The sequence below is a fragment of the Diuraphis noxia genome, unplaced genomic scaffold (assembly GCF_037042655.1).
Source record: "Diuraphis noxia isolate RWA-SAM2 unplaced genomic scaffold, SU_Dnox_SAM2 contig0005, whole genome shotgun sequence".
In the NCBI taxonomy this organism is placed as follows: domain Eukaryota; kingdom Metazoa; phylum Arthropoda; class Insecta; order Hemiptera; family Aphididae; genus Diuraphis; species Diuraphis noxia.
Window position 1 is genome coordinate 4,172,801 of NW_028301715.1, and position 25,972 is coordinate 4,198,772.

A 25,972-nucleotide genomic window follows, 5' to 3' on the forward strand; every position below is an offset into this window, starting at 1 on the left:
TTGCCAACAGCAGGAATTAAAATATGGATAGTAAACAAGCGAATACCAATATGACAAATAATTGAATAATATTTGAAATACAGATAATAATACAAATGAGGTCTTAACCTATGTTAGTAATAATATGGTCACAAACGACCACCGTAAGTACAAAATACTATACTAATAATGTAATAGTATAACAATAATATAATAAATTTCGGATCACATGCGATCGTTATAATAATAATTTAAATAATAATATAATTCAACAATAATACGAATACAGAACGATAACAATTAATATCATATAAACATCCCGAAGTGATAATAAATATACACAATGATAGTACGACCTGATACCGTGGATTGCAGTGTGTGAGTCGTGGTGGAACCGCTGGACCAGTTGCGTAATAACTTGTCGACGTAGCAATAATGACGGGCAGCCGGTAATAATACTAATGGCCAACACTCACGTACTATAATAGTATTTTCGAATATGTCGAGTCACGTTGCGCACTTTGCGGACGAGCGATGATCATCGACTTAATACATAATAATAATGTAAACGTTCGCACTGCGACGAGGGACGGGCGAATAAGTACGTTTACATACGGCGATATATTTGCACGGCAATAATACCTTTTCTGCCAAAAACAAAGCGGCAACGGACGACACGCACACGTCGTCGCGGCTACGTCACCTGTACTGGTCGAGTCGAGAGAATACGCGGAGTCGCCGCCGCCGTGACCAGTCGGTCGACAGATAAGCTTATCGGGCTTTTGGTGGTGGACATGGTGTGCAGGTGCATGCATTGATTGTGGCGTCAACAATATTTTTCATTCTTAAAATCTAGATCTTGAGTTTCTTCAGGATAACGTCTTCCATTTATTTCAAACCTAAAATTTTTCACATTACAATGATCAAATTCACAAGGATCATGTTCTTGAGTATTTAACTTGTTTGTTTGAAATACCACACCGGCAAACAAAGGACTATTAAGACTTCGATATTGAGTTGTTAAATCGAGTTTTATGGTTTTTCCTGATATATTTCTTTCTTCAATACATTGCCATGATTTAAAATTAAAAATATTTTTTTTTTCTTGAGAAATTGTTTTTAAATCATTTAACAATAAAACTTTATACATAGGATTGAATTCTAAAATTGGAATTCTAAGTGTAAATTCATCAATAATAATTTTTCCATCTTCTGTTCCTATAACAACTTTTTTTAACAATGCATCATCATCTGTATATCTCGTAAAAATCATTTCCATATCACCTTGGAAAACAGGATATATTTGGTCTTTAAACCATCCTAATCCGAATTGTGATAATTTACCCATAACATTAAAACGACCTCCACCTTGATATTTGCTTGAAAATCCTGAGTTTATAATTGGTCCGTTTGGATCCACAGAAAAATCTAACACACCTTTAATTGTACTAGCAACTCCTGGATTTTCGATTTCATCCAAGACTTTACCATGTTTTTTAACTTCAATTCTAGTATATAAAAATGCAGGAAAATTATCAATTAGTTGTATTTTTGATTCTTTAGGATAATCTTTTCCATCTTTTTGCAAATATCTACCATAAATATAAAACTTTGCATCTTTAATGCTCAGAAAATCATCCATATTATCTATTCTAAAAATTGTAGTTTTATTAGGTGTATTAAGTTGTGAATTATTCGCACGTAAAAAAGTTTTATATTGAGATCTTTCAATATATTGATCGTATTTTTTAAAAATATTATACATTATTATTTATAATAGCAAATATATATATTTTTTTTTATATAAATGGATAAATTAGTGGTAAAAAAATATATTGAAGATGATAGTAAAGAAAAATCTTTATTTGAAATACCTTCACGAGTTTTAGTGGTAGGAGCATCTGGCTGTGGTAAAACAACTTTGTTGTATAATATGATTATAAGTTATTGGATTCCATATAAAAATCTATATATTTTTACAAAAAATATTGATCAGCCAGTTTATAAAAAATAAAAAAAAATATTTGATGGAATATCTTCTATAAACATTCATTTTTCTGATGGTGATATAATATCTGTTGATGATTGTGAACCTAATAGTGTAGTGGTTATTGATGATTTTCTTTTAGAAGATCAAAAGTTGATAATGGAATATTTTATAAGATCGAGATCAAAGAATATTAGTGTTATTTATTTAAAACAAAGCTATACTTCAGTAGATATAAAAACAATAAAAAATAATTTAACTGTTATAATTGTTTTTAATCAGTCAAATTATTATATTGAAAAAATATGGTTCGATTTTATTAGCAAAATTATACCATTAGACAAATTTAAAGACATTTTTAGAACTTATTGTAAAACATATGATAAAAAAAATAAAATAAAAACATATGGTTTCATAACAATAGACATAATAAAAAATTTTATCTATGACAATAAAGGTAATGATATTTTAAGTATTGATGAACGATGAAAATTATTTATTATGTAATAAATGGATATCAAACAAATTCAAAATGAATTAAAAAATAAAATTAAAAAAAATATAACATTTGAAGACCAAAACAATTCCAAGGTCGGAAATAACTTAGAAAACGAAACAGAAAAAATGAAACAATTAATTCATCTTAGACAAAATTTACAAAAAACTTTTAAAAAATCAGATTTAGAACAATCCGAAAAAAATTTAAATTTAATAAAAAAAGATGAAGATGAAGGTGACAACAATAACGCGTCCCCTATTCAGGGACAATATATACAAATAATTAATCTTAAAAAAATTTTACAAAATAACTATAGAAAAACAGTTTTAAACGATAAATATACATCAGAAGAAAAAGTAAAACATTATGAACCAATATTAAAAGCCTTATCAAATGTTGAATCATCTGTTAATGACGTTAAAGAGGTTGCTATTAAAACCGATAATGATATTCAAAAGATGATAATACCTACTCCTTATAAACCTCGTAATCCAGAATTATTACGACTAACAGAAGATCAAGATAATATGAAAACACCTAAAAGTTCTCCACGAATAACAACAAATAAATCTCCTATGCCTAAAAATATAATAATATTAGGTGAAAATGCGCAAAAATATTTACCAACTTTACCAAATGAAGCTAAAAGTGTTAATCCATTTGGAATATATCATATAAGTAAAAATGATGAATTCATGATCGGAAAATACCCTATAATATTTGACTTTGATGATATAATTTTAAATGGAAAAAAACATATACTAACCCCAGGTATGTGGAGATTATTAACTCATACAGATGTTACAAAACCAGAATTTTATACAAAGGAAGATTTTGAAAATTATGAAAAAATATTAATTGAAACAGATTCAATATACCAAAATAATGATATTAACACAGGAAAACTTAAATCAAGTGGAAGTGCTAAATATAATGAAATGATTAAACCTATTTGGGAAAAAATTAAACTAACATCAACAAAAACTAAAGAAAGTAAACCAAAAACATCAAAAAAAGATAAATCACCAACACTGAAAGAATCACAAAGTTTACCCAAAGGAGAAGGTTTAATAAAATATACAAATAATCCTATTGAATTTATTTATATCAATAATATAATAAAAATAATTGACAGACTATATTTTATATTAGCAGAAGAAATAGCGGGAAATTATGGTTTTCATAATGAAAAACTTGGTATTGTTCATTTGTTTAAACGAAACATGGAAACACTGATTGATACTCCCAAAAAAGGTGTTGAATATTTACTACAATCTTTGTTAAATTTACCAAAAGAAACAACAAATAAGTTAGAATATAATATTAAACAATTAATTGACAGACTACATGTTATATCATCTGCAAAAAGATCGGGAAAAAACACTTATCATGATGAAAAACTTGAAATTCTTAATTTTTGTATTAAAAAAATAGAAAAGATAATTTATATTCCCGTTAAAGGTGTAGAATACTTAATGTCGTATATTTCACATTTACCAAAGGATATTATAAAAGGTTCAGGGTTTTTTAATGATTTTTTAAATTGTTCAAAATTACCTCCGATACATTGGCCTGGATATAATTATCTAGGACCATTTACAAATTTAGATGAAAATATTCCCCCGATTAACAAGTTAGACGAATATGCAAGAGAACATGATTATTTTTATAAAGATCATAAAGATACTAAAACAAGACATATCGCTAATAAAAATTTACAACAAAAAGCAATGGAAAGATTTTATGCTTCTGATAGTTCTTTGAATGAAAAAATTGCTGCTTTGACAACTGCAAATGTAATGAAAACAAAAAGATATTTAGGAATTAATTTAATATTTGAATAAAATTTAATATTTTTAAATAAATATTTTGTATAATAAAATGCATTTTAAATTAACTGAAAACCATAAAAAAAAGTTGGCTGAAGCTCATAAAAAAAATTCTAATGCAACAATTCATATTGCTAGTGATAAAATATATAAAGGAGAAAATAAATATTATTTAGATCAAAATCAAATAGATAAATTAAAAAATGCCAAGAAAAAAAATTCTGGAGTAAGGTTGGAGATTACACCGAAGCAAATTAAAGGTGGATTTTTACCATTAATTTTACCTTTTCTAGAAGCTGCAGCAGTAGCTACTCCAGCTTTAATTGCATTGTATGATAGTTATAAAGATAGTAAACATAAGAAAAAAAAGAAGAGGAAATAATTCGACACAATAAAGAAATGGAAAAAAATAAAGGTTCTGGATTGAAGACAAATAAAAAAAAAAAATCGAAAAAATGATTAATTTCGATATATCAATATTTAGAAAAAACATTAAAAATTATCCAGGTTGATATACAACTTTTTGGAGTAAAGTAAAAAATATAAATATCGAACCGTTAAGTAATTTTGATATAATAAAATTTGGAAATAATATAAAAAATTTTAGAGGTTGTTTCATGATAAATGAATTACCTGAAAAACCTTGGTTAAATGAATGTGGGATATTTAATTTAAATAATTCTACTCAAAACGGTTCTCATTGGGTTGCATGGAAAAGAATAAAAAATTATAAAATATATTTTGATTCATTTTCGAGTACTCCTCCTCCTGAAATTTTAAATTATTTAGGTGATGATAATCTGTGGTATAACAATAACAAGTTTCAAAACTATAATGATCCTCCTATATGTGGACATTTATGTTTAGAATTTATTGACAATTATAAAAAATTTATTTAAATATAATATATTAAGATATTTTTAATAGAAATATTTCTATTAAAAAAATGATGATTATTTAGTTATATTCTAAGCAATTTGTGATCGGAATCTGTACCTCCCATGCCAAGACAACAAATTTTAATATTTCCTAAATCTTGAAAAACACAAATATCATGAAGATATTTGAATAAAAAAGTACCTGTTGTAATTATTAAATCATTAGCTATCTTACAAATTTCGAGCCAAGTTGGTGATTCTAGTATTTTAGAAGCATACGGCTTTCCATTTCCAGAAATATTGTGTCCATTATCGACGATTATAATATTTCCTTTAATAGGAATTGCATTTAGATTATATTTCATGATTTTAATATTTTTATTATTAGTAATATAGTATTCATATTTACAAAACTTAACAAATATTTTATTATTTAATATTGATTTTTCTATTTCATTTTGCATTTCATTTTCTTGTAATTTATTAAAATCTTTTGTTATATATATATATATATCATATCCATTGTTTTATTATACATTTCAATTCCTTTAACAAAGGTATTCAATTTCTTTTTAATAATTATTGTATTTCAATTTTAATTATTAATGTCATAAGTTTTGTAAAAAAAAATAAAAAATATTTTAATAATTATTGCAATTCAATTTTTAATTATTAATTTCATAAGTTTTGTGAAAAATATTTTTGGGGAAATATTGCATTTCAATTTTTAATTATTAATATTATAAGTTTTGCGAAAAACTTATAGTAATTATTGCATTTCAATTGTCTGATCTTTTTGTACATTGTTTTCTTTGTGATCTTTTATTGATAAAATAAAAGTGTGGCAGGAATGGTACATCTATACTACTTATATATATATAATAAGAGTGCGTTATGACATATTTATTTTTCTTTTATCGTGCGTGTGCGTGATCGGGTCTGGGTACGCCTTATCTGTCCGGACTTTACATTGTGGCACATATCATCGTAACATTATTATATCATATATCCGACCCATAATATATACCGGCTTCAATCTGTACCCGGGGATAATTTAGTCACGTTACAGAACCCCCTGACAGATTTGTAAGAGTACCATGCGCATAATCTGTCCCAAAAATAATGTGAAATTATCCCTGTTAAGAATTTAGATTTAATCAATGTATAGTTTCTTTCAACTTTCAGTTGCCTATCCGAGTAATTTCTTTTCTTTGTTTTATCTTTGATACATAATACATTTTTTTTTTTTTTTTTTTTAACATGCAGAAATTCCAACTTTACTATCTCTATTATCATATTCATTTGTCTTGGGGTGGATTATACTTTTTTAGATGGATGCAGTTAAACGTCCCACGAGTCAATCTCAACTCTGGGTGAATGACTGTATATGCATTACGGTTACGTATTCCCGATGGTTATTCGGTCGATATTACTTATGATTGAACTTGGTGAAAAATCTATGATATCAACCAATGGACTTTTCCCCGTCATATTTAAAAATAATTCGGCTGGTGTAGAGTGTGTTGATTCATGTCTCACGTTATTTAACACCCATTCAACATATCCTACGTATTTAGGCCAACTCTGATGTCTATTGTAGCAATATGTTCTGAATAACCGCCCTATTTCACGCATAACCCTCTCCGCGGGGTTGGACTGTGGGTGATACACACTGGTCATATACGGCTGGACACCAAGTTTACATAACGATTGTTGCCAGATTTTACTCGTAAATTGTTTACCATGGTCAGAAATAATAGTTGTTGGTTATCCGTACGTGGGTATATAGTTGGTTAGTATTTTCCTTATACATGCTTTCGCGGTTGCTTTGCACAACGGGAAAAGTTTAACGAATCGAGTAAAGTTATCGAGTACTACGGGGATATAGGTATATCGACATTGTCCTGTCGGTAACGGACCATATATATCTACTAATACGCGATCTAGTTTATCTCTGGCTAACACCGACACCATCTCGCCCTCGGGATTGTAGTTAATTACTTTACTACGTTGACATATGTCGCAGGCACGTACTACTTCGCGGACCGTTCTGAAAAAACGTCCAAAATAAATATGTTTACGAAGTGCATGTGCAGTTTTAACGACCCAGGGTGCCCGTAATAGTCGTGAAACGCAATAATTAGAGTTCTCTCTAAATGTTTTGGTGTATAAATAGACCACGGCGAAGCACTATGATCGGACTTTCGTACAAACAAGATATCATTATGTAGTAGGTAATATTTCGACAGTTGCTTACTCAAACAATTATTACCGTTGAGATTATCTCGAATTTTTAGCAATTTATCGTCTCGTTTCTGCTCGTTTGACATTTGGTATAGAATTTGTGTTAGAGAGCTGGGTAAAGTGGGTGGTATCATCATAGATAAAATTACTGGTTGTCTGTTGTCGTTGACGTCATCACGTCCAACTGGGTTTTGAGACAGTGTATCTACAGGGTTTTCTTTACCTGGGCAATGACGAATTTTTAAGTTATATTCTTGTAGCAAAAGTGTCTACCTGGACAACCGTGCATTTCGTAGCTTACACGTAAAGAGAAATGTCAACGCTTGATGATCGGTGTACAGCTCTATCGGATACCCTAATATATATACCCTGAATTTCTGACAAGCAAACACGATGCCTAATAATTCTAACTCAGAGATCGTATAATTCTTTTCGGCAGCAATAAGGGTTCGGCTCGCGAAAGAAATTGTGTGTCGTACATTGTTATGATCGACTTGAAAAAGCTCGGCACCGAGCCCTAAGATAGAAGCGAAACGTTTTATTAAAATCGGGATGCGTTAGGGAGACCTGTTTACTGAATACATTTTTAATCTCTTGAAAAATCGTTCTTTCGGATTGTCCAAATTCCCAGGGGACTCCTTTTTTCAATAAACGAGCAAGTGGTACTAATAACGTTGAATGATTATGTGAAAATTTCCTATAAAAATTACAGAATCCTATAAATGACTGTAAGTCTTTCCAGTTTCGGGGCTCTGGAAATTCGCTGATTGCTTGAGTCTTTTCGGGATCTATAGAAAACCCCCCGTCTGAGATATAGTGACCTAAGAATTTTATTCTGGATTTAGCGAACCTACATTTGCAATATTTGAGCGTTAAATATGCATTCAAAATTTTGTCGAACAACCATTGAATGTTTCGAATATGTTCAGTGAAAGTTTGTGACGCAATCAATATGTCATCAACATATATGTGTATATCTTTGGGTAGGACCGTATAACATCTCACATATTTATATATTTGAATGGTCAGTTCTATGTGGTGTTATGTGACAACCAGTTGTATATATATATATAAGGTCGCCAACCAGAGCCCGAGACCGAAGTCAGAGTACTCTGGATTTCTTTCTTTTTTTTATAATAATGTAATGTATAACACAATTTTGTTCTATATGATCGTTACGTATATTTCAAGAGTAAAGTGATAATATGAATTTATAAACAAAGAAAAGCCTTGCGGCATAAAAACTTTGTTTGTGAAAAAATAAGTTAAGCAATAAAAGATAATAAAACAATATTAGTAAATTACTAATAAATACATTAATTAATGTCATCGACTGTGACTTGACACATCATGCAAAGGAATAAAAATAATAATAGTGTATCGGCCATACCACGGGCGTCCGACCACGGCATAAGTATAAGTAATTGATTATTATTTGTTACTTATATATATTATTTTTATTTTTATTTTATTTTTTATTTTTATTTTTTTTATTTTACTTATGTACCATATTCTACGGTTGCGGTACGCCTCGGGCTACCACACATAATATATACATTACAATGGTAGTAATAGAGAATAATATAATATAATATTTAAATAAAAATACATGCATGATAATAATGAATACCGGCCAAGGTGTGATAATATATTTTTATTATTCTTGAGTTTAATATTTATTTTCAATTTTTTGTACTCACGTACTCCGACCCATCTTGGATACACACGCCCCAGGGCGTACCAGAAATGATCTGGATAATTTACTCCATATTGTGGTGTATATTACTTTATACGGTAAATTTACGCGGAACTGATTCCGCGTGTGTGCGCGTTGGAAACGGTGACACGAAAAAGTGAAGAGGAGAGAAAAAAACATTGGCCAATATTCATTAGTTTATTTAATTGCAACCTTTGCTCTCGCATCGAGTATTGTTCCCCGTCGACGCGGCGGTGGGAGGCTACCGATGTAGTGCGGCGGTGTTATCGTCTCGACACTGATCTACAGGAGGGAACATTATAACTTGACCAGCACTGTACTGATATATAATTTCGAACGTTACAGAGACCCCCCTGTAGAAGTGTACCGCGGGCTTGCCGAGGGATGCTTCTGCACACGAAAAGGGAGAAATTGTAAATATTTTATATTATTATGGTATAGTGGTCGTTTTCCGGGTTTCTCGGAGGTACATTGGTATGGTGGACCTTATCCTTCATACCAACATTATTGTGCTATTGTGGTGTTAAGACGGACATACTTTCGGAGGAAGATCACGTTAAATGTTCCTCGTACCTGATTCGTTACAGGGTCGTTTAATACATACGCGTTATGGTTTTTGACTTCGATAATATTGTATGGACCTTCATACAACATAAAAATTTTTTTAATCTGTCGGTCAACGGCAGAGGAGGAGTGATGGGTACGAACTAGGACTTCATCTCCTATAGAAAATTTTGTGGGTTTCCCCTGACGATTATGGCGAATGCGGCGTTCTTCAGATTTGATTCGTTGAACTTCGGCAGCTTGACTGTATAGTCATCTGCGGGTTTTGGGGGGCACTCTACGGCTTCATAAATCGGACTATATCGATCTTCTTTCAGAAAAATCTCACTAGGGGTAAAACCGGTCGCCTCATGCACAGTATGATTTAGAACCCACTCAATATATTTGACATAACGGGGCCATTCAGTATGAGCCTGGTGACAATAGGTCCGAAAAATTCTACCTAATTCTCGCATAACCCTCTCAGCCGGGTTACTTTGGGGGTGGTACACACTAGTAGTAGTTACAGACGCGCTAATGGCTGTAAGACGAGCCTGCCATACTCGGCTGACAAACTGGACACTATGGTCGGAGACAACGGTCTTTGGAGTACCGTGGATGGCAACATAATCGTTAATCATACGATTAGTCACGACAACGGCGGTAGATCGTTTGATTGGGAACAATCTAACGAATCGTGAGAAACAATCGAGGACGACAAAAATATATTTTACATGGTTCCATCCAGGTGGCAAGGGACCATAGAGATCAACACAGACACGTTGAAGAGGTGTGGTGGCTAACACATTTTGCATTTCGCCCTCTGTCCGTACTGTCGAAAACTTCGCACGTTGACAGAGGTCACAACTTTTGACAATCCTGCGGACGTTCGTACTCAGACCACGAAAGAAACACACATCCCGGATTGCTGAAATGCATTTCTTCGGACCGACATGTCCGAAGTGTATATGAAACTTGATAATAAGCTCATCAACTCGATGCAGAGGGACGCAGACTAACCACTTATCGGAGGAGAGATGTCGGCGATAGAATAAGATGTCCCTATACATGCAGTCAACACCAACGAGCTCTCAGATAAAGCATCAATAACTTTCCCGATCCTTTCATCCCTTCGTTGTTCGGACAATATATGATTGAAAGCTTGAATATGGGATTGGTGCTCAGAAAACAACTTACTGGGAGTGGTTATGAAAATGTACGGTGAACGATACTGCCCAGCGGTTGTATCACGGCCGATAGGATTGCGAGATAGAACATCGGTTATATTACTAGGTCCGCTGATATGTCGAATCCTTAGATTAAACTCTTGAAGCACAAGCGTCCAACGAGTAAGACGTGCGTTTCGAAGCCTACACCGGAACAAAAATATAAGTGCTTGATGGTCAGTCAACACATGAATGGGGTAACCAAGAATGAACACCCGGAACTTATTACACGCAAAAACGATAGATAAGAGCTCTAGCTCAGTTACAGTATAATTCTCTTCTGCGGAGTTCAACGTTCGACTCGCAAACCCAATCGTTTGTCTCTCAGAGGAAGCATTGATTTGAAACAATTCAGCTCCGAGTCCGAGGTTACTTGCATCAGTTTGTAAATAAAAGTCAGAATTGAAATCAGGGTGAGCAAGGAAACGTTCAGTAAATACTGATTTGACAGAATTAAAATTGGATAGATCGTTTTCTGTGAACCGCCACGGAACCCCCTTTTTCAAAAGGTTAATGAGTGGACCAATAAAAGACTCGTGATGGTCGGCGAATTTCCTATAAAAATTGCAGAACCCTATGAATGACTGAAGGTCCTTTTTGTTGCGTGGCACTGGAAAATCGTGAACAGCTTGGAGTTTGGAAGGGTCCATAGACATTCCTGAAGGTGTGATGATGTGGCCCAAGAACTTGATTTTGCCCCGGAAAAATTTACATTTGCTGAATTTTAAAGTCATTCCAGAGACAGCAATCTTTTTGAATAAAAGTAGAAGACGACATAGGTGGTCATCAAATGATGTCGAAGACACGAGCACATCATCGACGTATATGTGAAGGTCATCGAGCGCCTCATCTACGTCAACTTCTATTTGATTGGAGAGCACCGATTCCAAAGCCTGTTGGAACGCGGTATTCGAGATATTGAGTCCAAATGGTACTACACAGAACTGGTACGTTCGACCATCATACACAAAAGCAGTGTACTTCCTAACATCGCGGTGTAACGAAACTTGCCAATACCCAGCTGTGAAATCGATACTGGAAAACATCGCTTTTCCGCCAAAACGTGCAAGTAACTCATCGAGTGGGGGCGACGAATCACGCATCGGTAAGATAATCTTGTTCACTCTCCGAGCATCGAGACAGAGCCGGACTGTGCCATCTGCTTTACCAACACATACTATTGGATTACTGTAGGGTGATGAACACCTCTCAATCACCCCCCAGTTAAGCATACGGGCCAGTTCTTTTTCAACGGCGGGACGACGAGCGAAAGGCACTGGATATGGACGTACTTTGAATGGTACATCTTCTGTGGTGTTGAAACGACAGGTGTATAACGAATTCAAGCCGGGTCGTGTCCGAAAAATTTGATGATACTCATGAAAAAGGTCCAACATTTTCTCAAATTGTTCAGAAGAGGGTACTATAACGTTTGAAAGATGGTCCGTTATGTTGCCGAATGGTTATAGATCATCATTGGGTGTTATCTGTAGACTAGCCACGACGTTGTGACTGTTCGATGAGTGCAGTTGTTGATATATCATTTCAACACTAGATATCCAATGTTCGGAGACTGTTCGAACACAGTCTTCTGGGGATATCGACATAGTGAAGAACGCATTTATCGGATTTACTGATTCTTCTTGAGTAACCGAAATGGTACATCAAGTCCCCATCTTTTGTCATCAAAGATGACATCCGTGTTGAGTAATCAAGACAGACCTGATTCTGGGTTAACCAGTCATCTCCTAGTATGATCGAGGTTGCAAGGTGAGGAACAACAAGGCAGATACAGTCAGTGATATGCCCGGAAACGGAAAATGGTATGAGGACCTGTGTTGTAACTTTTCGACTACGACCTCGAACAGCAGTCGATATTGTCACTCCGGTGACTGGTAAAATCGACAAACATTCTCCTTCCGGAATGCTTCGTTTGATGTTCGCAAATATTTCTTCGGAAATGGCGGAGATGGCGGCACCTGAGTCAAGCAAGGCGTTAAACTGTTTAATGAAAATAGTGATCGGTAGTCCAGGTCGTTTTCCGTTTGGCTGGTCCCTATCCACGACAACAGGAGGTGGAACGGTACGCATAGTATTGGATATGGAGGCTTCGTGACGTGACGTACTTACGCACGAGCCTCGTCGGCGTTTCCCGAGACATTAATCTGGGTCACTGGTCGAGGTACGGCACTTTCCTGAACTGGTGTGCGAGGTTGATACCGGTTATTATTGTCTCGTCGGAAATTGTGTCGGGGCTGTTGATTTACATCGGTCTGGTGTTGAAAGGGTGGTCGGGTATTGTTCTCCTCACGACGTCGTTCACAAAATGAGGCAGACTCCTCAAATTCTTTTAATACCGATAGCAACTCGTTTGTAGCACGAGGGCCTCGACCACGGATAGCCATTCCTAGTGGCGTGGGGTAATGTTGAATGATGGTAGACACAAGGTCAGCTTGTTCAATAGGCGGAGATAGATACTTTGCCCCAGCAATCCATTTCATAGCGTGGGTGGCTAAACCATCGTATCGGGTATACTGATAGAGGCGGAAAACTTCATTCCGGGCCTTGCGTTGGGTGGCTGAAGACCAAAAATGTTGGCGGAATGATTGACGGAATTCAGCATATGATCGGGGCGATGGGATCAGTGACTCATACCAGACTTGTGCATCTCCGACTAAGCGACGTTGAGCAGATATGAGTTGTTGAGCAGGTGATACGAGTACACTTTCGAAATAGGCATCAACTTGCGTAATGAACTTTTCTGGATGAAGAACTCTAATTTGTCCGGAAAATTCAGCCACGGCATCTTGAAAACGTTCTTGAGGCCCAAGAAAAGATGATCGCGCTAAATCGAACATCGTCAAGTTGCCAGCTGGTTGGTTTACCGATGGAAACGCCGGAGGTATCGATGATGTATTATAATTGACAGAACAATTTTCAGCTGAGGTGGATGACAGAGGTGTCGGTTTCAAAATGTGTGATAAATCCGGATTGTTAGATACCCGATATTGATCAACTAACCGGGATATGTCATTCCTCATGTGTACAATATCATCTTCGAGTGTTGTAAGTCGACCGGACACATTACTATTGGTAGTGGATTGTTGGAGACCTTGAGCTCTGAGCTCTACGTTGTCGTCTTCCAATTTTGCCAGACGAGTATCTGTGAGTTGGTATTGATTAAGACACTGAGTAAATTTTTCTTCAGTTCCTAGATGTAGTTTCTCAATTTTTGATGTAGTCTGGGCATGGTTTTTGGCAAGATCGGTCATCACCTGCCTGAGCATTGCCTGAACATCCGGATCCGATCCAGGTTTTTCTGAGGATGATGCTTTGGGTTGATGATTAGCCGAAGGGTTACCAGGCATCGATGGAGCTGACATGGTTACCGTAGGTGGCGTTATGATCGGTGGGTTCGAAGTAGTGACCGTGTTGGTCATGGTTGCGGGAACTGTTTTGATCTTGTTAGAGTTCAATAGAGCGTCGAGCAGTCGATCGGGTGGACGAGTTTCCCGTTTCCCTGCACTATCCATACAAAGGCAAGATACAAGAACAAATAGTTGACAGAACGCGGGGGTAAACTTAAATAAAATCTTATCCAGATATCAAAGGTTTAGAGATAAATAAGACAATAGAAATGTGTTCATTTCCGGTACTGACGGGCGGGTGTCACCACAGATTTTGCAGTCGGAGTCATAAATACATACAGACTATAAATATAAATGTATATTTATATTATATACTAGCCGACCCGTCACAGCCCGTGATTGGTTGTTTATTTTGCCTTCGGACCATGATATGTAGAATTTTTTATTCAAATATTATTGTTTATTGTGATCGGCTAGTAAATATAAAAAACGGTTTCTAGCGTTATAAATGATAAAAATAAATACTGATAAAAAAGAAATAATTTATGGTTGATAAAGATTTATTAAAGAAAATTTATTAAAGATTTATTAAAATTTATTAAAGAAAAAAAAAGAATTAAAATATGAATTTTATAAGACTTCTGAGTATATGATGTTTTTTGTTATATTTCCTGTTGAAATTAAAATCATAAGATGATTCGGGTCTCCAGTTCGAGAAAATGCCACGTATAATTGCCCATGTGAAAAGCACTCTGTACGAAGATCTACGCCAACGTACTTGGATGTTTGACCTTGTGCTTTGTTTATGGTAATGGCAAAAGAAACTTTAACCGGGAATTGAAGCCGTTTGAAAGAAAACGGCAAGTCAGAGGGAATCATGGGAATTCTTGGAATAAATGCAATTTCTCCTTTCGCTGGCCCTGTAAGAATTACGGCTTCTATAATATTATTTTGCAACGATTTTATTTGTAATCTTGTACCGTTACATAAGTTCGGTGGTTGAAGATTACGTAATAATGTAATTGGAGCACCAATTTTTAATTTTAGTTTATGAGGAGGAAATCCCGAAGGAGAAAGAGAATTGAGAAATTCTTGTGGATAATGAATAGCATCATCTGTTGATGTAACTGTATCAATAGATAGATATTCACGTGAGTGTCCATCGAATTTTAGAAGGATGATATCATTAATTTCTTCTGCTGTTACATTTCTTGGAGAGATTATAGCTCTTTCACATAACCACTGATCTGATTTATTGGACAGATTAAAAATGTCTGGATAAACTGTAGAAATCAACTCTAACACGTTATTGACCACCCGTCCAATCGTGTGATTGACAGAAATGTAACCATTTTCATTTTCTAAAGTTCCATTTCCAATTTTCAACAACTGTGCTGGAAAAATATCGTCCCCTCCGCATAAATAAACTCTCATGTTTGTTCGCAAATAAAGTTTTTCAACATAGTTCCATATATGGGAAGATTTTAAGCAAGCATTAACGACATCAGATCGAGTACCTTTAGGGATTACTGGTAAGGTTTGACGGAAATCACCAGCGAAAACGAATGTTATGCCACCCATAAACTTATTATTACACCTAAGATCTTTTAATGTTCGATCAATTGCTTCGATATGTGATCTGTGACTCATTGTACACTCATCCCACACAACGAATGAGGTTTTTTGAAGAATTTTTCCATGAGGGCCATTTTTACGAATCGGACAAACGTATTCTGTATCAAATAATACATTTAACGGTAACTTGAAAGTCGAGTGAGCAGTTCTGCCGCCACTAAGGAGAGTTGCTGCTATACCAGATGAAGCTACTGCTAATGCAACTTTACCTGAGGATCTAATTTGAGCCAACAACAAATTAATTAGGAATGTTTTTCCTGTACCGCCCGGAGCATCTAAAAAAAAAACTCTTCCTTGATGATTCATTACGCTTTCTGTAATAACATTAAAAGCATATTTTTGATCATTTACTAATTTTGGTAAATTGATTTCTACAAATTCTTGTAATCGGTTATTATCGTAAGAACGCAAAATTGAGAATTCAAAAAGATCAGATGCATTTTCATTTCGAACAGGTGAGTTCATTCCAAATTCAGTTAAATATTTTTCAGACAGAAAAACAACTTTATCTTCTATTTCAATCAAACCTTTATTAAATATTTCATCAGAAAAAGTAAATTGCAAGTCATTTAATCGAGTGCGCTCTGTAAGAAGAATATCTTCACAAAAATCATTTCTGAACTGTTCCCACAAAGATTGAGGTTCAGACGGTTGGCAGAAAACTATGATTATTGCGAATAATTCTCTTAATTTTGAAGGACTTTCTGAAAGAGTTGCCTCCGCTAGAGTATTTTTCCATTGCTCGTCATTTTCTAAAAGCCCAAGAGCAAAACAGGAAGCTTTAAAAGTCGCGTGAATGACTCCATCAAAGGCCTTCAAGCTTTCAAATGAAGTAGGACCTTGTACATAATTTAGTAACAATCTTAAATGGAAGCACTCACTTTGATTTGGGTGAATCGTGTAAATTCTACCAATGGCAGTGTCCATTTTTATTCCTGACCAACCTGGAACATCTTTTCCCCGTCTTCTCTTTAACCAGCCTCTGCTATTATCCCAGGTGTAATAAGAAGGAACTTCATGATAGAACAGTGTTTTCGCAAAATCATCATGTGAACACAGTTAAAAAAATGCAGTTAGTGTCGTTTTTCTTGGATTTTCAATAACTTGATGAAGATTATTATCATTAAAGAAAACACGCTGTCCATTTTCTAGATGAACAGCCAAGTGCTGAACTGTCGGATCTCTATCATGGATTTCAAAATTGAAAATTCTCCAAAACGCTTCAGATGTACATATGTATCGACCATTCAAAAAATTTGTTATCTCATCGTTTTCACGATTAACAGAAAAAGTAGCTCTATCTGATCCTTTATTAATATATTTACATATGTATTTTATCGCTTTAACCGTATGACAGTATTCTACGTTAATATGCGCATTAAAGCACCTAGATAGCACTGGACAATACGGTACAACCCAACGGTTGTCAACCACGATTTCTGTTTTACCACGAACTTTTAATATTGCAGTATAACCTCCATCATCTGGTGATCTCCGTCGGTAAGTCGGATAACCATCATCTCCAGTTTGAGTATCCTTGACCAATTTGTGAGGGTATTTCTTACTACATTTTCCAATATTCATACATGGCAATCTAATATTTAACTCGCCGCATGGGCCATGAATCATATTCTTGCAAACTATTTCATAAAGTATAGGATCTCTGTCTTTGTTTGGTATCTCGGCAGAAATAATTTTATCAATTTCATCTGGCTGAATTTTCGTTTGTAACCACAAAAGAATGTGGCAGTGTGGCAAACCTCGTTTTTGCCATTCAACACTGTAAACATAACAATTTACATCTCCGAAAATATATTTATTTTTTAATACATGCATAAACTTTTTTAGTTTGAGATGAAAAACTCTAGAGATTATATCGTGTCTATCAAACGACTTTTGATCTTGAAATAATTCATTTTTTATTTCCGGCCATTCCGGGTTGCATGTAAAAGTAATAAATAAATCTGGACGGCCAAATTTACGAACATAAGTCATGGCATCCTGATTTTTTTCATGCATGTAACGTGGGGAGCCAGTAAAAGAGGAAGGAAGAATTACTTGTTGCCCAACGTTATTAGCATTAATATTTGCATCATTGTTAACAGCATCTCGGAGTTGAACATAATTATCCGCACGTAGTTGTTTTTGATGGTTACGAATAAAGTGTAGTGTTTCAGAAATCAATTTTGCCATCATATCTACGGCGAATTGGCTGAATAATGTTTTGTAATAATGTAGATGATTTAGACTTGTTTCTCTAACCATAAACCTATAAGAATAAAATTGCATGCAGGATACAGTTTTGGTTCGATTTTGGTTATTTTCCTGTAATATATTAATGTGATAACCGTCTTCGCCTCTATACTCTATTCGCCGTAAGTTGACCCACTTGCTCGACGAAAACCGGTCGTAGCTGCGCAGGCCACCGCGTCTTCGGAGCGCTAGTGTTGATCGTTACCACCACACCTGGCGTATACGTAGTGATTTGATTATCTTCACGACGTATCGACACTATCTCCGCGAACGCGCGCTATTATATTGCTATAATTCGTATAAATTATTTTGTATAACATTCTGTATGCACGGCGGCAGCTGACTACTACGACGAACACCGCCGATTGCCGAACACCACTGACCAATCACAAACCACCTGTCTCCGACATGGGGGGTCTGAACGTTTCGGCGGCTCAGTATGCATGCGCGCAAGTGGGTCAACTTACGGCGAATAGAGTATAGTATACATCAATGGATATTGCAATGCATCATAAGATCTATTCAATTCGGAAACTCGACTCAATTGTCCACTCCGACCGTGCAGAACTATATCTCTGGGACCTTTATCTTCATTAACTAATAATACAGCTACTTCATCGATGGTAGGTGCATTATATTGACCTCTGTGTCCTTCACGGAACGAACGGTAGCACAGGTGTGCGAAAACCTAATATATGGTCGATGCGTGACCAACGTATCCATGGTTTACAATATATATATATATATCCAACTTACGAACTATACGTCAATGTGTGCGCGGGTCTAACTGGCTATATAACCTTATTCTACCAACGAATTCGACAGAAAAAACAAAAATTAATAATAATATATATATATATATATATATATAGATTTGTGATACAGATATCCCAATGGTGAACACGGACCAAACCAGAGAAGAAAACAATCACAAAAACACGTATCCACAAATCTATAGATTGTTAGATCTATTGACCACACAAAGGGAACGGTCACACGGCGGGGCCGGAATGATCGCACCGAGGTGTTGACGTAAAAGATTACAATATTGACTGTCGAATCGGTGGTAGAAAATAAACTTAATGTAGGTCACCAAACACGTACCTGATAAAGAGCATTAGATATATTCATTTACAGGCACACACACCGACGCTTACATACCATACAGTGCTTAAAATTAACCTATGTACTATTCGCCGGGGAACTCTGGTCAGTGGGATGATAACACCTGCAGTGACGACGGACGACGGCGACGCACTTGGACCCAACGGCAGACGGTACGACGACGATGACAATCGGTCCCACGGCACCGCTACACGACGCCTCCCTCCACCGCACCATCGACGAACAGCAAACGACGACGACTAAGGTTCAACATAGACATTTTTCGTGTCACTGTAGAATTTCTGAAAATACACGCAGACAGTACCGGTTCTTTGGGAGTTTTCCCTACAATATATATATATATATTATCTACACCTTATTGTTGGCCGATATTTTCACTACGGTCGGACAGACAAAATTTCACTGTCATGCTGGTATGTACTATTATAAGTATACGGAATAGCAGATCTATGACAATATAATACATTGTGCCGCTGTCCACCACACTCGCCACATTTCCGTACATGCATGCAATATATAATAATAGGTATTCATAACGCATGTACCGGTAACGCTACCATCCTGGCAAGGTCGCCATCTATAACATCTCACATATTTATATATTTGAATGGTCAGTTCTATGTGGTGTTATGTGACAACCAGTTGTATATATATATATATATATAAGGTCGCCAACCAGAGCCCGAGACCGAAGTCAGAGTACTCTGGATTTCTTTCTTTTTTTTTATAATAATGTAATGTATAACACAATTTTGTTCTATATGATCGTTACGTATATTTCAAGAGTAAAGTGATAATATGAATTTATAAACAAAGAAAAGCCTTGCGGCATAAAAACTTTGTTTGTGAAAAAATAAGTTAAGCAATAAAAGATAATAAAACAATATTAGTAAATTACTAATAAATACATTAATTAATGTCATCGACTGTGACTTGACACATCATGCAAAGGAATAAAAATAATAATAGTGTATCGGCCATACCACGGGCGTCCGACCACGGCATAAGTATAAGTAATTGATTATTATTAGTTACTTATATATATTATTTTTATTTTTATTTTATTTTTTATTTTTATTATTTTTATTTTACTTATGTACCATATTCTACGGTTGCGGTACGCCTCGGGCTACCACACATAATATATACATTACAATGGTAGTAATAGAGAATAATATAATATAATATTTAAATAAAAATACATGCATGATAATAATGAATACCGGCCAAGGTGTGATAATATATTTTTATTATTCTTGAGTTTAATATTTATTTTCAATTTTTTGTACTCACGTACTCCGACCCATCTTGGATACACACGCCCCAGGGCGTACCAGAAATGATCTGGATAATTTACTCCATATTGTGGTGTATATTACTTTATACGGTAAATTTACGCGGAACTGATTCCGCGTGTGTGCGCGTTGGAAACGGTGACACGAAAAAGTGAAGAGGAGAGAAAAAAACATTGGCCAATATTCATTAGTTTATTTAATTGCAACCTTTGCTCTCGCATCGAGTATTGTTCCCCGTCGACGCGGCGGTGGGAGGCTACCGATGTAGTGCGGCGGTGTTATCGTCTCGACACTGATCTACAGGAGGGAACATTATAACTTGGCCAGCACTGTACTGATATATAATTTCGAACGTTACAACCGAACTAATATATTCAGGGGCCATAGGAGATAATGCCATCTCAAGTCCTTTACCAAACGCTGCGTTTGAAACATTTAACCCAAACGGTACCACGCAGAACTGGTATGAGCGACCGTCGTACAAGAAGCTGGTGTATTTCCGGACATCTGGGTCCAAAGGTATCTGCCAATATCCCGAAATAAAATCGAGAGTAGTGAAGTACTTTTTGTCAATGAATTTTTGCGAGTATCTCATCTATAGGTGGGGATGAGTCACGTATAGGTTCAATCACCGTGTTCAATTTACGCGCATCGAGACAGAGACGTATCGACCCATTGGCTTTTTGAACACTCAAAATTGGATTGTTATACGCTGCCTCAGACCGCTCAATCACCCCCCAGTCCAACATTCGATTTAGTTCGCGTTGTATCGCGGGACGCCGTGCAAATGGGACGGGATATGGTTTTAATCGGAATGGCTTGTGGTCAATGACCTTAAATTGATACGAGAAGTAATTATGCCACCCAGGACGGCCGGTCTTGAAATACTTCTTGATAAGCAGCCACTAATTGGTCTAATTGTTGTTGTTCAGCGGTGTCTAACATGCTACCGGTCATTTGATTACTACTAATGGCATTTTGATGGTTTATCGGTAATAGGCCGGTGTCACCTTTGTATTCTAATGGGTACGATACACTGGTTTCGTTATCAACGTGATTATATTCGTCGTTAAGAGACATATTATCTAATATGGTGTCGATACGAGGATTAATGTTATCGGATTTAATAATTACGTTTGGACTATCATCCCAAAACGGAGAGGAGATCATTTTATCATTGTAATTAATTATAATTTTGTTATCGGTTAACCAATCGTTTCCCAAGAATAAGTTGCGTCGATAGACTAGGATCAATTAAAAATATCGCATTTGATTTAATATCGTGCACGTCAATTTCCAAAAAGGTCTGAGTATGGATTTTCTTATTCTTACCTAGGAGGGCGGTTGAAACAGTGATGCCAGTAATTGGTAACATAGGTAGGTTCTGTTTTGGAAAATTTTTTTGTAGAGACTTAAAGAAAATTTCAGACATGGCTGAAACTGACGCACCGGTGTCTAATAAGGCAGCGTATTCGTGATTAAAAATTTTAATGTACATTTCCGGAATAAACGACGGTTTTTCGGGTTGAGGTAGATTTTCTGTTAATGGATGAGTTAGTATATTTATGGTATGAGGACTGTAGAGGGGACGTGACCTCGGTCCTTACGAAGCCCGTCCGCTCGCGTTTCCCTGGTCGGGTCCGTTTCCCTGGTTATCGGTTATTCCACGGCTCACATTTGTCGTTGGTGGGGCAGTACCGTTACTATTTTCGTGGCGGTTTGAATTTTGGTAATTAGAACGATAATTGTAGTTTCTATTGTTATTATTACGGCTGTTGGATTGATAGTTAGAATTAAAATTACGACCGTGATATCGAGAATTTTCATTTATGTTACCGTTATCTTGAGATGAATTGTTAGCACTATTGACCTCATTATCATCACGATTTGTCGCACTATTGATAGTGTGTTGATTATTTTGATTGCTATTCGTCGGCTTGAGAGTATACTCATAATAACTGATTTCATTAATTAACTCATCCACTGTTTGTAGTCGAAGATTACGAATTGTGTTGGAAATTGATCGAGGATAATGCGATAGTAGTCTTTCAATCTTCTCCGTTTCTGGAATAGGAGGGTGTAAATACCGAACTTTGTTGATCCAATCAATGGTATATTCTTGTAGATTCGATGTATCTTGGTGATAATGTGGGCGGTAGAATTCATTACGTACTTTTTCTTGTTTCATCGGACACCAAAAATGTCGTCGAAAACGTTCAACAAAATGGTTAAACAGGACTATGGAGCCTAGGGTGTACGACCACTTTTTGGCTCTATCACTGAGTCTACTGCATGCGGCGTTAATTTTTGTTAGGTCGGTAAACATTTGGTTTTGAAAATAATTGTTCAGTTTTTCAAGAAATTCTTCGGGGTGTATCGGATCAATATTACCGTTAAATTCCGGGACGACATCCTTTATTTTTTCTGTATGACTCGCGAAACTTTGGTTAAAATTATAGGGCTGAGGTATCCTGGAAAACTCTTGAGACGTCATCGTACCTGGTATACCAAAACGATAAGAGCTGTTACTGTTATTGTTCATTGTGCTAGTGGTTGTTATAGGTACTGAGGTATTGTGAACTACCGTCGACGAAAATACATTGCTACGTTCAGGTCGTGAAAATGTATTCACATTATCGTTTATGAGCGCTGGACCGAATGTTGACATGCGTGGAACACTTGACGTAGTCCCGTGTGTTTGGATTGTTTGGATTGCATTTTCCACCGCAGCAAGACGTGCTGCCTGTCCCTCGACTAGACATACTCGTTCCGTTATGCTTGACAGTTTTCCCTTTGTTTCACGTTTATAATTCGCTATATGACGATCAGTATATTGCTTACACTCAGTACGAAGTTTCTGTTGGTCGGATTGACATTGTACACTGGCGAAACTTAGATCTGCACGTAATTCCTCAATATTCTTGTCAAGTTTTGAGTCTAACTTATTTAATATACTCTGTTGGTGGTCGAACCTATCATTAATTTCTATACGATTGTCCTCGAATTTTTCATTGATCTCAGCAAGGCTGGTTCTAAAGTCCGTAATTAAATCGATCCGGTTCTGTTCAAGTTTTTCGTTGAGTGCACTACATGTTCGTTCGATGGAATCGTGGATTAAATCAAATTTCCTATTTGACTCTTCGCTTTGATTTCGAATCGCTTCATTTTGAGCCTGGACCTGATCAAACATCCGTTGGAAGTAATCCTGATCGTCCAGAACTTGTGTCAGATTGACCGGGGACGGCGTCAACTGTCCAAGCTGGTCCCCGTCCTCGGACATCGTGATATCGAAATCGGAGGCGGGCAGATTGATTTTATATGGTTGGGAGGGGTTGTATCGTTCCGGGGGGCGAGTATCGCATTTGCCGGCGCTTTGCATCGAATTAGACTGCTTCGTCGCAGTAAAGGTTTTTTATTTTTATGTTTATTTTGAGACACGTATAGGTTTAAGGTCCTTTCAGTCGATCATCATGAATTACCGAGTATTATAATTTATAATTGATTAGGTGAACAACAACAATGAGGTGAACAGATGATACGTACTCGAGAAGTATAGCGTCAATTAAGTAATTGAACACTTAATAAATAAAACAATCCTAGTGAAATACAATGATTTTAGTACTGTGGGGATTATAATGATACATTCTCTCACGCACTTTAGAGTTTGGACTGTAACCACTCCGACGGCGCAATTATACTAAACCCACCAATACTGATATATTACAATGAATTCTTACAAATACTAACTAGATATATAAATATTATATAACACTGGGTGGTTATTTAAATTTCCTGTGTTTAATTATTATTCTAACCCAGGGTTAGAGAGTGGAATGATCACTGATATTAAAATGAATATAGATTATATTGGTTTGAACTAGTTTGAATAACGTCGGCCAAGACCTATTCACACCGGGTGTTGGACTATAAGAGCGGACAATACAACAGTGTTTATTAATATAAACAACAACAACAATAGCGACACATCAATAGGGCGATTGACCATAGCGGAAATATCTAATATTATTATTAACCGAATACCTAATATTAATCAATTTTTTTTTTTTTTTTTTAATTATATATCTTTTTTTAAACTTAATGCCTATATTTTAACACGAAGTAGCTAACTGAAATACTGTATGTATAATATATATTATATTAATAGGGTAATTTGACTGCTGGGCGGGGAATATATCTTGGGAAACTACTGAACGCTCGGTAAATGGATCGTAATATATAATATAACACAAAACAATTTAAACATTTACCATAAAATCCGAGACATGACGTTGGCTCACTGGCTCCTTGTATATTGGGATCACCGATCACTGCTTCACACGTCACCAGCATCCACGTATCGCACACACACACAACAGTACAGTACCTTCAATTGGCCTCAACATATACATATAATATTTGAACATATATATTTTTATATAATATGAATTATGACATTACGCAATTTCATAATGTCACAAGAATACAGAATTATACAAAACAGTTTTTTTTTTTTTTTTTAAATTAAAATTTAATATTTATATATTATAGAACCACTCGGGTCCTGTCACGGTCGCCATTTTGTAAGGTTTCCCTTACGATCGGACATTAATATGGTACCGACCACCACGGATCCGAGACTGGTTAGGTCGGAGAAACGTGGATTTTGATCATATAACAAACATGGTAATTTAAAAATACAGGATACACATTTATTATCGGTATATTTCTTTAACTATAATATGGGTGGCACCCGTGCGAAACACGGCGACTGACTGATCGGCAGCAACGCAGTACCGTGGTGGTGGACTTTCAGGTGTATATATATATAATAAGAGTGCGTTATGACATATTTATTTTTCTATTATCGTGCGTGTGCGCGATCGGGTCTGGGTACGCCTTATCTCTCTGGACTTTACATTGTGGCACATATCATCGTAACATTATTATATCATATATCCGACCCATAATATATACCGGCTTTAATCTGTACCCGGGGATAATTTAGTCACGTTACAAGTTATGCTAAAAAAAATTGATATGGGTGAGAATTTGTACTGGATAAATATTAGCTTTATCGCTATTATTTATATTGTATTGAAAGTATGTGCTTTTATCGCCTTAAAGTATAAGCTATCTTCTACTTGAACCAAATACCAATCAAAACATTAATGCAATACGAGATACTAAAAATTGAAGATGATTCAATATTAGTATTCATTTTTTATTTAACTTCTTTTATTATTTAGTATTACTTTCAATTGAAAAACAATTACACATAAATTATATTATTTTCATGTAATAAACTAATAGTCAATTTACTTTAGAATAAACAGGAACCTAAATTTCTACAAAATTAAATACTTGTACGACCAGGAATAATTGTAATGTTAAAAT

At 35.5% G+C, this 25,972-nt stretch overlaps 1 protein-coding gene and 1 pseudogene across 1 annotated transcript; one reads left to right on the plus strand and one right to left on the minus strand.

Annotated features, from left to right (window-relative positions):
* The window catches only part of LOC107169176 (ATP-binding cassette sub-family G member 1-like), a 46,910-nt pseudogene extending 21,187 nt beyond the window's left edge, over positions 1-25,723 (plus strand).
* Positions 13,029-14,435, minus strand: LOC149054760 (uncharacterized). The gene has a single exon (XM_089228530.1). The coding sequence runs from the start codon at positions 14,433-14,435 to the stop codon at positions 13,029-13,031; it is 1,407 nt and encodes a 468-aa protein (XP_089084656.1).
* Positions 25,724-25,972: the final 249 nt, after the last annotated feature.

What these genes read in the sequence shown, in the direction of transcription:
- LOC149054760 (XM_089228530.1), bottom strand. Translation starts at nt 14,435, where the DNA reads ATGGATAGTGCAGGGAAACGGGAAACTCGTCCACCCGATCGACTGCTC.